The sequence below is a fragment of the Hippichthys cyanospilos genome, chromosome 18 (genome assembly GCF_059441005.1).
Source record: "Hippichthys cyanospilos isolate Australia breed blue-spotted pipefish chromosome 18, RoL_Hcya_1.0, whole genome shotgun sequence".
Classification (NCBI taxonomy): Eukaryota; Metazoa; Chordata; class Actinopteri; order Syngnathiformes; family Syngnathidae; genus Hippichthys; species Hippichthys cyanospilos.
This window is the reverse complement of record NC_142386.1, coordinates 13365740-13378310: the sequence shown is the minus strand read 5'-3', so window position 1 is coordinate 13378310 and position 12571 is coordinate 13365740. Positions and strand designations below refer to the sequence as shown.

Below are 12571 nucleotides of genomic sequence, written 5' to 3'. Positions count from 1 at the left end.
CAGCTAGGTTAAGGACAGACGTTTGAAAATTAGATGCTTTCAGTGGGGTTAATATTAGCAGTTAACCTACATCATTGTTATAGTGTTAGATGTACTCTTTAACATGGGTTTTTGTATGCTTTATTTTGATAAACATTGACCACAACTATTTATAGACTATTATTCATCTCTGCTGTAGGAGATATCCATAACAAGAAGTAAACATTTTGCCTCGAAACTTTCTTTTCCGATCTTGCTGTGTTTTAGTAGAATTTGTGGGGAAAAAACAAAACAAAACACCACTTTCAGGTTAAAAATGCTTGGTAATGCATCGTGTTACTTGTACTAAGCAAAATATTATTTTTTGTGTGTAATGCATTCGACGACCGCATTACAGCAAAAAGTACAAGTGGTTGTGTAACATGGGTTTATGAGTGTGTATATTCGACATGCATTTTGGTAATGCTTTATGGTCCTATTTCGTTAGTGGTTTGCCGCTCTCTTATCTAGGGGTAAAAGTTCGTATTCAATTTTTTTTTCTTTGACATCACAAGGTGACAGGAAACATGAAAAACAAATCACAGGAAACATGAAAAACAAATCTCATGAATCAAGTAGTACAGTAACCGGTGACCTAATATTATTAGTCATTTGCAGTTTCACACCAGTATTTGCCCTCACATTTGTCGTGGGAGTGACTTTCCTGTGATCTCAATCACTTGACAAAAAAAACAAAAAAAACAAACTGTTTTGACACTTAGAGCCATTTAGAGCAGTATATATATATATATATATATATATATATATATATATATATATATATATATATATATATATATATATATATACTGTATTTCAAACTTAGGCCGTCAGTGGACCTGTAATGCGCACATGTACACATTACTGGGCTACAAGTATTTTTCAGAGTATTTAAACATTTATCATTTATCAATTTATCATTCTACGAGCCCAAACCTAGAATAAGTAACAATAATTTCAAATTATTTGTCCACAAAGTTTTAAGTCCACGAAGAGCAGGCAAGCTTTAACAAGATTGTACGTTAAATTACACATGGCAATTCAATATAAGTGTCACGTCTTGGCATGGTGAGTTGGGAGGAGGAAGGAAGGGGACCCAAAAAATGCAGGAAAACTGAGAAATATGTGGCTCAAAAGGAAGTTTTTACAAGGAAAATGAGGCAGGACCGAACCGGGCGCAAAACTGGGCAAACTATCACCAGACAGGTGAACCAAATCAAACTAACGAGAACGCAGACAATCAAGGCAGACGTGAGTGTAACAGAAACATGAGCAAAATTCCACAAATGCACAACAACCAAACCCATCCAAACATGACCATTGAATCTGAATGACATAACATGAAAAAAAACATATTAACCCAAAACGGCTGTCCCGAAGTTATTTCAGTACAAAATCCATTATTCCTTTTTCCTCGAAAGACTTTAATGACTTGCTTGTAGAGTTTGTCTTCCTGTTTCATTTCTACTAATAAATCCGTTTGTATTGAAATGGACGACAATGCTGAAAGTTGCGTTGGTTCAATTTCCATTTTGCTCTTGATTGTGGGTTTAAAAAAAAAATACTAAAAACTGGCATCAATGTACACTAATGCTAACATTAGCTGGTTGAGCAACATGTCTTTTTTCTTTTTTAAATACAGTGGGTGTAAGGCGAATTCACCGTATGATGGGCAATCCAAACCTATGTTAAATAACTCACGCGTTTAGAACCCTAGGTAGAAACATCAAAATTATACTATATACATATTAAAAATTGGTACCAAAATAGTACAGTAAGTGCTACGTATATATAATATACATGTATACAATCAGAAAACATCATAAATGAAAAATTTTGGGGAAGGATTTTTTTTACCTTTGAGTGGCGCTTGTTAATCTCATATTCCCTAATAAGGGTTATCTCCAGCATTGTTTCCACATAAATCATCTTCTTACTTCTCTCTTTAACATCACTATCAATCTTGGGACCCATGGCTAACCCTTTCAACTTTGAATGAAGCAGTAAAATGCACTATGATTACGGTTTTGTAACCACTCACAATCAAAGCTTTACCGTTCCACCATTTTGAAACAAGTGAGGCCAACCAATTGCAGACCACCATATCCGTGAGGAGACGCCGACAAATAGCAGACCAGAGTTGTAGTGACACGTTGCAGGGATGGCAACTGAAAATAAGTGTACTCACCTAAAAACGCCTGCAGATGGAGACGAAACAAAACAAATACAGCCAAGCCCCTAGGGTCATGACAGTTGTTTTGGACGCAAAACCGGGAAAATACCATAAAAAGGGAATGAAAAAAAATCGGTATTCCACGTCGCAACATAAAAATAACGAAAGTCAGGGACGTTGTAACATGAGGGTCGACTGTAACTTTATTTAACTACTTCCACCGTTAAACATGGTGGATCAATATACAGTAGCACTGTCTTACTGCAGTGAGCGTCCACTTACGTCACGTTTTACATGAGATTTCTCGAAGGCGGTTTTATGGCTTGATTGGCTATTGCAGCTGTCTAAAGAAAATATGGGCCCGGACACAATGTCATTTAACACTGCACAGAAGCCGTCAACTGTTCAAGTGAATGCCCAGCACTTTTGGGCTCAGGATGACATGAAGTCTTCCATGAAGTCTGCCTGGCGACACACGTTAGCTGAACTCTAATTGGCTAAAAACTCTACACTTAAACTGCAGCACTTAGGAGTGTAACCATATGGATATAATGACACAAAAAGAACAGGATATGAAGAATAATTTCACATTATATATATATATATATATATATATATATATATATATATATATATATATATATATATATATATATATATATATATATATATATATATATATTAGTAAAAGTAAATTTGAAATGAAATGGACTTTTATTTTAGTTATTATTATAGTTTATTATAGTTATGTCAGGTTACATTAGGCCAGCAGAGAAGACCTTCCTGGCCCTCACAGTCCACCACTGCTGTATGTATATGTATATATTTATGAATAGAGCTGATGCCACTAAACATTTTGAGGGTTTGAAAGTAAATCCCAGGGAAAATACTTTGTTTTTGTCATGTGAAGTGTAAATGCAATGAAAAAAGAATTTTCATTATTTGACTTTTTAGTTTCTGGCAATTAGATGCACTTGGTTATTTTTCTGTTTTAGACTAAGCTGTAGGCTGTATAAATGCTGTAGAAAATGATTAACAGTGGTTGAAAGTTGATTTAGTTTGCATTTTTCTTTTGTTAATGTTAAAAATGACACAGGTTTATGTATACTTATACAATTTTTATAGATAATAATCTTATTTATAGTTAGCACATCAAGTGGGGGAGGGCTCGCAAAAAATTTTCTTCTTTCCCTGGGGGGCAAAATATAATTGAGAATCACTGCACTAGATGAACGCGAGATCAGTTCAAGTTGCCTTTGGCTGAGCCCAGGCAACGTACATACTATTTTATTTTTATGGAAATTCTAATGGGATTATTAACTCATTCACGACCATTGATGGTAAAATCCAGTTTTATTTGCTGTGAATTTTGAAGTCAGGATAAAATGTGCTGTATTGTGTCTTCAAATTGAGTCTACGACGGTTTAAAAAAAATCTTGTTTATTAAAATCATATTTGCTTGTTGCAGATGAAAATTTGTCCACACAGCAAATAAGAGTTTCTTGACGTTACTTCTGTATTCACTGACATCCATGTTTGTATTATTCAGATAAATACTGTATAAACATGCAACTTGAGAACAAGTTCTAATGAAGAACAAAAAACAAATGTAATCACATTCCACAAACCTATGGAATGTTGGTCTTGTTTCTGTTTAGCAGTGGTGCTTACAGCTGCAACACTTTCAAAATAAGAGAAAAAATAGTTGTGATGAAACAACTTTTTTGGAATCCCAACAAAATGGCGACTACTGTACGGACTAACTCTGCCATCTGCGCAGCAGGACTCCTTAGATGTCCTTGATTTTGCGTTTACCGCCTTCGAGGCTCCTCTCCTGTGACACAATTATTAGCCATGCTGACGTACTTGAGGTGTCAATGACTCTTTTTTGAAGACCCAAACCCTGAAAAACCCATGACAGCCGCCATTTCGTCGTCATCCTCAAAGTCCCCGTCATCCTCGGCGCGACGCTTCCTCTCCTTCAGTTTCTCCTTTTTGTAAGCCTTTGCCTTTTCCTCCTAAATATAGGCACACACAACGATACCTTACTAACATCCAGACATTCTTTTTGCCTTATTGATTTAACCATCCTGGAACTAACGGAGTTCCATCAACATTCACTGACAACATTTCAGACCTCTTCCCGCAGCTCTTTCATGCGCTCCTCAAAGTCGTACTCTTTCTGCTTCTCCTCCATTTTCTTCTTGTTCACCTCGAAGCGCTTCTTCACCTGATCCAGGGATGATCGCTCAACTCTCATGGACATGCCCAAGTTCCTCTGATCTGCACACAAACACAAATGTGCAATTGTATGTATACAAAGTCAAAGTCAAATTCAGTTTTATTGTCAATTTCTTCACACGTACTTAACATACAAAGAAATTGTAATTGCGTTTCTCACTATCCTCTGCATTTTACATGTACAATAACAAAGTGCAGGTGCGCAAGACAAGACAATCCTAAAACGAGCCTCTTAAAAACAGTAATGTGCAGTATGTTAGGGCTACTTCGCCTAGTGTTGCAAAACTTAAAACTAAAAACGAAAACCAGGTATGGCAAGAGTACCCCAAGACAAGACATAAGTAGCAGCGTATGATAAGACAATCCAACAGGGCGAGACAAAACAAGACAATTCTGATTGTGGTTGTTCCAGCTATGTGCATTTGAGGTAGTTGTTATAGTTCTAAGTGCTCAGAGTGAGTTTTCCCATCTCCGCTGAACTGAGTGTGAAAACTACTTACGTTTCTTGCCATTGATGTGATCCAGGAAGTTGATGGAGTCTTTCACCACGCAGTCACAAACGTTGCAGTAGTAGCTGAAAGAGAAAAATATTTGGATTGTGAATATTTCAAATAATATATGCCATTTTCTTCTGTCAAGAACCAAATCATGGAAACAAAAAGTTCATTTTTCAAAGAGGTAATTCTCTACATACCCCCCCATTTCAGCTTGAGGGGTTGTCTTGGTGATAACGATAGTCTTCCCCAGTTTGGACTCCAAATCCACTTTGTAGTCCCTGTGACGCAGATTCTCCCGCTTGACTGGTGGCGCGATTTTCCCTGAGACACATGAGTTTGTACCTTTTTGTCTGATGCTAAATTCATCATTATTATCTCCAAGTAAATTGAAACAAATTGACAGCTCACCATCTCTGCTCTCCGCTTTTTCTCGCTCCTCGGCAATGCGCCTCTGGGCAAGATTCTCATATTCATCTTTGTCCCACTTCCGACGGAAGTCATTCTTACTTGACTGGAAGAGAACCATGCACATCAGTTACATACAAGGAACATACAGTAAAGAAATACAGTATGATGTAGGACGAGCGCACAGTTGAACCTGACATGATAATGGTCACGAACAAGAGTAGTCGTAGACTGAAAAGTACCATGTGTGAGAATCCAAGTTCTCCATACAAACGGCAATGACTGACATTGTAATGACCTACGCCTAAACCCTTCGTAAATCGAGGACGTCCTCTACAAGTGTGAAAAGCAGTGAAACACGAAAACGTAAATACAAATGGAATAGTGTTGCAGATTGGGATGTTGCGACTCACTGAGCACAAACAACATGAAAAAAAAAAAACTATTGGACGACCAATCACAATCAAACATGCGGTATTCAACTAGTGTCCGACTATGACTAATTTGTAGACGTAAGAACTAATTACTTCTATAAACTGAAAGTCCAAGTTTTAATTTGATATCGAGTACATATGCTTGTGAAGGGTTAATGCTTTTTAGCTGCCGACAGAGCGCATTTCAAGCCTTAAATCACGACACTCAAAAATTAGATAATCCCATAAGCATCGGCAAAGTGGTATCGTTATAAACAAAACAATAGTTGGGGTGTAAACAATACAAACAACGCAGAATAAAAATACCAACCCCGGAGCCAGACGCCATGTTTGCGACAATTTCCGGTGTGGAGGAATCAGTGTTTACATCGGGAGAACAGCGCCCCGTAGCGCAATGGAGTACTAGGTGGCCTTTTTTAAATTAATTAATTAATTTATTTATTTAGATGGTCGGCGGCAAATTTAGAAAGATCGGGGGAAAACTACATTATTATTATTATTATTATTATGAGTCAATATGAAACAGAAAACGCATGGACAAAAAAACTCATTAGTTTAGATTAAATAATGGCTGTGCTGCCTCTCACAGATCAGTTTTGGCACTACATGGCTCGAACATTGTTTTATTTTTCCCTGTATGTAGTTTGTCGTCTTTTTGAAATCGTCTAAGCCTGTAAAAGACTGAAAATGAGGGAGAACCCCACTTGAGTCATTTCTAATTAAGCGTTAGAAAAACTGCGGCAGGCCACGCCTTCTTCAGGTGCGTCTCATTAAAAACGCATCTTTAACTTGAACATGGCGTCGGCAAGTTTTGAAGCGAAGGCGGCAAATTCAAAAGTGTCCATATGTCACGCAGCGGTGTGGAAACCATGAGCCCTCTGCGCTCCTCGAGGTTAGTCAAATATCTCTATGTATACACACACTACGGACACGAAAACTCGGAAAAGCCCATGATAGGATAGCTCGCGTCGCTCACACGGCGCTGTCCAGTCTGAATTTGAGATGTCCCTAAAATACACGACAGAAACTTTTTTTTTTTTTTTTTTTTTTTTTTTTTAATGACTAAACTGGTGCGGCGACGGTAGCTTGCGAGTCAGGAACTAATTTGTTAAGAAAACCCGTGCTTCGGTTCCTTTGTGCAAGTCTTGTGAAATTGTCAAAGTCCTCTGTGGCCACAAAATAGTTAAAACAGTAACTTCTAACTGAACTACTTCAGATAACAAACACATTGATGATGATTTCTCTGGTTTTGTCTGCCAACTGAGCGTACCTGCATTGATTGTGAGGTTTTTTTTTTTTGTTTTTTTGTTTTTTTTAACTTTTTGATGGGGTGGGCATTGCTGTATATAAAGAGTTTGGACAACTCGCTTGACAGGCGCCACTTTGCAGCCCAGGCTGCGTAACGCACACGGTGCAACTTGCACACGCCCGCTTGTTCACGTTTCTTTCAAGCATCTTTCAAGATGGCACCTTGAAAATCATGTGACTTCTTTGAGCCAATCGGCTTCTGCTGCTACGAGAAGTGGTAAGGTCTTAAATTGGCCATTCTGTTTACTGTATGTATTAGGAGTGGGCAAACTACGATTTGGGGGCCATATGCTTTTTAAGGCAGCCTACCGAACATGAAAAAAAAGAAGAAAAATGGTGCTTAAATAGTTTCTGTAAATTAAAAAGTTTTTTCATTTAATTTTTGTAATTGGATGTAATTTCAATAAATAGTTAAATACACGGTGCTTAAAAAAACTAGTGTTTTTTTTTTAATTGACACTATAGTACATGTTTTCTAGATATCCCACATTTTCTTTAATGAGGTGGCATATCAAAACACTCAATCAGCTCCCTTTTGTCAAACTTTAGAGGACAAAGTTTTCAATACTCACGTCAAAGTTTTCCCACCCCTGGTGTATACGGTGCTAGGGTGGAAGGGATTGCAATTTATTCCAAAGACCCTTGGACTGTTTTACCAATTTGAAGAAGACAAAAAAAACATTATTTTACTGTATTTTAATGTAAGAGTAGTTTTCTATGCTTAATTTGATTTTGAGATGCTGATCTAACTTGAATTCTGCTCAGTTTCAGCTTTAGCCCACAGTCATGTGTTTGTGCAAAAGGCTGGTCGACGGCCATGTGGAATGGCCTCCCCGAACCACTTCAAGCTGCTGGTCGCTCTGCCCCCGAGCCTTGGCTTCTCCCTGGCTGCAGTTCTGTTTTTGACAGCCTCGTCAGGTCACTCATGTCAATTTGTACCTGGATTAGTTTCTGAAAAATAAATCATTCAAATATTTCCCATTGGAATGTCTTGAAAGCCCCACACACGCACCTTAAAGTGTGAGCTGGAGTTTTGTTGGTTGGTTTATTGCATTGATATTTTGCCCCTTTCAAGTCCTCAAGATTATATATATATATATATATATATATATATATATATATATATATATATATATATATATTTTTTTTTTTTAATCCACACAGTATTACATTTTTATCTTTCCGTGATAGTAATTTTGAGATCTTAGTCTTAACTATACCCGTGCTGGTTTCAGTAACGTGTCTGCAATGCCAACGTCTCCAGTAGCAATTGGCCTGCGTGGAGAGGAGAGATCTGCCAACAAGCCACGCAGGTTGAATTGGATTTTTCTTCTTCAGGATAGCTGTTTAACTTTCCCAAGTTTATTTTATACTTATGTCCAGAGCGTCCATCTTGGAGCGGTGCATCCTTAAAGTGTCCACCAACAGCATCGCTGTGGGAACGGAAGATCTGGACAAGAGGTGTGATGAACATGACTGCTCCGTGCTATTCTCGTGCATTTGATTGCTTACGCATTGTACAATAAATGCTCTATGCCATCTCAGCAGGGCTTCGCTAGCTCGCTGCTACCCTCGCATCCCAGACCCCAGCAACACTGAGACTAACGCTGCAGTTCTTAAGCGTAGGCAAAAGCAGCTCTTGTATGGCAAGAACACCAGCGGCTACCAGAACTACCTGCAGCAAGTCCCTAAGTAAGGCCTTCATGGTCACAGGTCAGAAGTAGAGTTCAAAGCCAATGATTAAACCTGTTTGACCACAGGAAATGCGTAGATAGCAATTTTAAATGTTAAGCATGTACAATGTTTAGTGCAAATAAGGTATGCTTAATAATAGTAATAATAGTAATAAAATTACCATATTTTGGTTTGTATAAAATTTTACTTCAAACAAATCAAACCCGGCAAAATAGTTAGATTGAACAGCTAAAATGTTTTTGCTCAAGACTAGGGTTTCACAATTCATCGAATTTTAATCGCGATCAAGATATTGGCTGCCGCAATTAAGATCATCCTCGGCGAAATTAATATTTAAAAAGTCAAGCACTTTATTTATTACGAGTCAAATAAAAGCACTTTGTCCATAAGGTAGCAATGTTTCCCACATGTTTGCATGACTAAAGTGTCCTTCCTTTTTAATGAAAAACAGTCAAAATCTTAGTGTACCTTGAAGTAAATGTGCTTGGTTCTAAGTAGGCTTCATTTTTTTCAGTGGTTTGCACTCAGCAAGTAAGTTAGCTGTTGCCCTGTGTGCAAAGTTTTTGCCAGGTCTTGGGTGATTTAAAAAAAAAAAAAAAAAAAATTAAGCCTTTTATAATTATATATATATTTTTTTAAAGGACAATAAATAGACATGTTTGACTAAACATGATAAATAATCATACTGTATAATATAGAATATATAATAGTATAACTATAATAGTGATTAATAACCATGATTTCAATACTGACTAAGATAATCATGATTATTATTTTGTCCGTAGTGATGCATCCCTACTTGAGACAAATGATTCCATTATGTGCTTGTTGCAGACAACAGAATTCTGTATAATTCTGAGAATTGCAAAAATCAAAGTGGCACACCTGAAAAAATGTTTGTCTATGGCACAGGATGCCATTGAAATACTTAAAATGGAGATAGTTATTAAAAATAACAGAGTCTAATATGTAAGCAATCAAATGCATGTTACATAAATGATTGTAACATGGGCCCTTACATTTTTTTTTTTTTTTTGGGAGGGAGAGAGGAGGGCTAGTTTAGAGTTAAAAAATGAAACCCTAAACTTTTGGGGTTGCATAAACTATTATGTTAAAAATAGGACAATGTTTGTGTGATTATTTTGCTTAATTATTGGGTACAAAATTAATACCTATAAACATTTTTGGAGGGAGGTATTTCATAAGTTGTTAGGTCAAACGGAAAAACCTTTCAGCGGTGGTGGGTTAAAAACTAATCTATAAGGTTGTTTTGTACGCCTATGAAATCATTTTCTCAAGTACCTGCAAGATCACAGGTGTCAAACTGCAGTTCAAGGGCAGATATCCTGCATGTTTTCAAAAACGCTCTCTCAAACCCACCGGATTCAAATTGTTAGGATCATTTTCAAGCTCCTGCAGATGTGTTGGGGAGAAAAAAGCGGAAAACATGCAAGATGCGGGCCCTCGAGGACTGGGGTTTGACACATACGTCCTAGATATGAGGAGGGGGTTAAAGGAGTGCACTCAGTCTGAATAAACTTCAGAACTGCATTTGTACTGGTATCTCTAGGCATATTTTATTCAACTCCAGAAAGGTATCATTATCTTCTAACACAATGACAATACCTTTCTGCGTGTTCAAATTGATTTGCATAAGATTTTATTTTATTTATTTATTTTTTTTTTTGGTACCGATATGTACTTGAGAACCCCTGGCCATGTCAGCACAAACTGACATGACATCACACGTGCAAAGAATGTGCACATTCATGTTTTTTTAAGTAAACTGGTCCAGAGTTCACTCTTTGTTACAAACCTCCCTGCCTCAGATACTTGAGAGACCCCAAGCTCCACCCGTCAACACCAAACAAGTATAGGAAGTACAGCAGGCGCTCCTGGGATATGCAAGTTCGCCTGTGGCGACGAGCGCTGCACCAGTGGGACCCACCCAGTGACACCCCGCCAGACTTGTGTGACCTCACTCTCGACCCTGTGGAGCAACTGTAAGTCCAGCTAAAGTTGGCTTCAGGCACCACTGACTGAATCACCACCGCGGCAGTTGGCGTAATTTGAGGTTTGGCTGTAAACCGGGTTTCTGGCAGGCAAAACCAGCTGGCAAAAATGACCTCTGACTTGTGTGATGATGGAGGAGAGCAGAGAGAGAAGGAGACCCCGGTGGCCCCCAAGGCCTCCTCTGCGTCTCCACTTTCAGCCGACGTGTCGCCGGAGCTGCCCGGCGTCTGGAGCGTTCCACTGTCACCGGTAACGTCATGCCTTCCGTTTCATACACGACTCGCCTAGCCTGAGTAATGACTTTTGTTAATGTCAATCCAACCTGCTTTTCAAAACGTTATCCGCTTTCTCCAGGAATCCAACAGCTGCCAACCTTCTCGCTCTCCCCCTGGTCTCAACTGCTCCTTCAGGATTGAACTGGCCAAAGACCACATGGCTGACTGGTTCCACCTCCAGCTGGAGGACAAGTATGCAGAAGGTGAGAGCGCCAAAATGCACGGCACTGTTTTGTCACCTTTTAAGTTTGGAATCTCGTTTCCTTTTATAGATTTCGGTGCCCATGACCAGCAAGTCCCAATGGTTTCGGACCAGTTCTTATGGAGTCATTACTGATGGGTCATAACTGCAATTTGGTCATCAAGATGCTGAATTATGTATGTCTGGGCTTTGGTCTTACGTGTGTCGCTGAGTTATTTGGCTTTTTAAGAACACTGAGGATTTGAAATGAGGGATGACTATTTTTGCTCCTTGAGCTTCTTTGCTCTTCAGCCCTGAAGCAAACATAAGAGCAATGTATCCCGGTGTTTAACAGACTGAGGTTGACTTGGCACTTTTGACTCTAGCATGTTTCTATCATTTGCACTGCGTTAACTGCACTTTGTCACCTGTGCTGTGTTCTCAATACAGTATACACAAAAAGCTGGTAAAGTTTGTATTTAAAGTCACGCTTTCTTTTTGCTGTCACCTTCTGGCCTCTGTAGAGGCTACTGTTTTGTTTTTTTTTGTTTGTTTTTTTTTTTGTCCACGTTCACCTCTGTTCTGCTAAAGCTCTTTTCACTTTTTTTTTATCATAACGTATGTTGCTTTGAATATTGAAAGTGAAGCTAAAATGAATAAAGATGTAAATAAAGTGTTAAATTGGATGCAGCGTTTTCAAGTTTCATTTATGTTGATCCCAGTGGTTGGAAGTAATACACTGCCTTTTTTATTTGTTTACTTTGCTTAATATGCACGGTACACCTACTATATATTTACCTCTATTGTTTGAATAGATTGGTCATCATGGAAGTATTTAGAGCACTTTTTTGAGCGAGTATTTCGGGAAAAGTTTGGGAATGACTGACTTAATGAATGCATCATTCTTGATTAGTGTAAAATTCAAGGCTCGCTTCATATTGTCCATTTAAGGCTTTGTCAAGCGTACACTTACAGTAAATTCATCTTACAAGGATTGTCCCAATCATGCATTGATATTGGCAATCAGCCAAAATAATTGTATACACCAACATCCAAAATCTTTTAGCGCTCACTGTACAAGTAGTTTATTCCAGATCCAGTTCTGGGTTGGCATGGCAAATGGGGTGGGGGGGGGCTGTTTCAAAATATAATTGAAAAGCGCTGCCCTTGGCTGTAATAACGGTATTGGAAATATCAAGGCTGTATTATAACGTCCCAGATACTCAATGTGCTTTAGTTTTGCTAGTTTGTTGTAGTATAAAAGAGGTTCCAATCTCTACAGAAATTCCTCAAGCCACGTGTAAACTATCCTCTAATAATTGTTACTATTG

At 38.2% G+C, this 12571-nt stretch overlaps 2 protein-coding genes across 3 annotated transcripts; one reads left to right on the top strand and one right to left on the bottom strand.

Annotated features, from left to right (window-relative positions):
* Positions 1–3614: 3614 nt before the first annotated feature.
* Positions 3615–6158, bottom strand: zmat2 (zinc finger, matrin-type 2). The gene is made up of 6 exons (XM_088440999.1): positions 6079–6158; positions 5338–5440; positions 5127–5250; positions 4933–5006; positions 4329–4474; positions 3615–4209 (listed from the first exon to the last, which is right to left on the bottom strand). Exons 1-6 carry the CDS (start codon positions 6094–6096, stop codon positions 4066–4068), a joined length of 609 nt encoding a protein of 202 aa, XP_088297125.1. The 5' UTR covers positions 6097–6158; the 3' UTR covers positions 3615–4065.
* A 411-nt stretch (positions 6159–6569) lies between these two features.
* slbp2 (stem-loop binding protein 2) lies at positions 6570–11771 on the top strand. Of its 2 annotated transcripts, none has more exons than XM_088441618.1 (9): positions 6570–6660; positions 7842–7994; positions 8312–8389; positions 8460–8537; positions 8625–8768; positions 10601–10774; positions 10874–11033; positions 11139–11262; positions 11332–11771. In XM_088441618.1, exons 1-9 carry the CDS (start codon positions 6614–6616, stop codon positions 11394–11396), a joined length of 1023 nt encoding a protein of 340 aa, XP_088297744.1. In that variant the 5' UTR covers positions 6570–6613; the 3' UTR covers positions 11397–11771. The 2 variants fall into 2 exon arrangements, with proteins under 2 accessions (XP_088297744.1, XP_088297743.1); XM_088441617.1 differs by having other exon boundaries at positions 8622–8768.
* Positions 11772–12571: the final 800 nt, after the last annotated feature.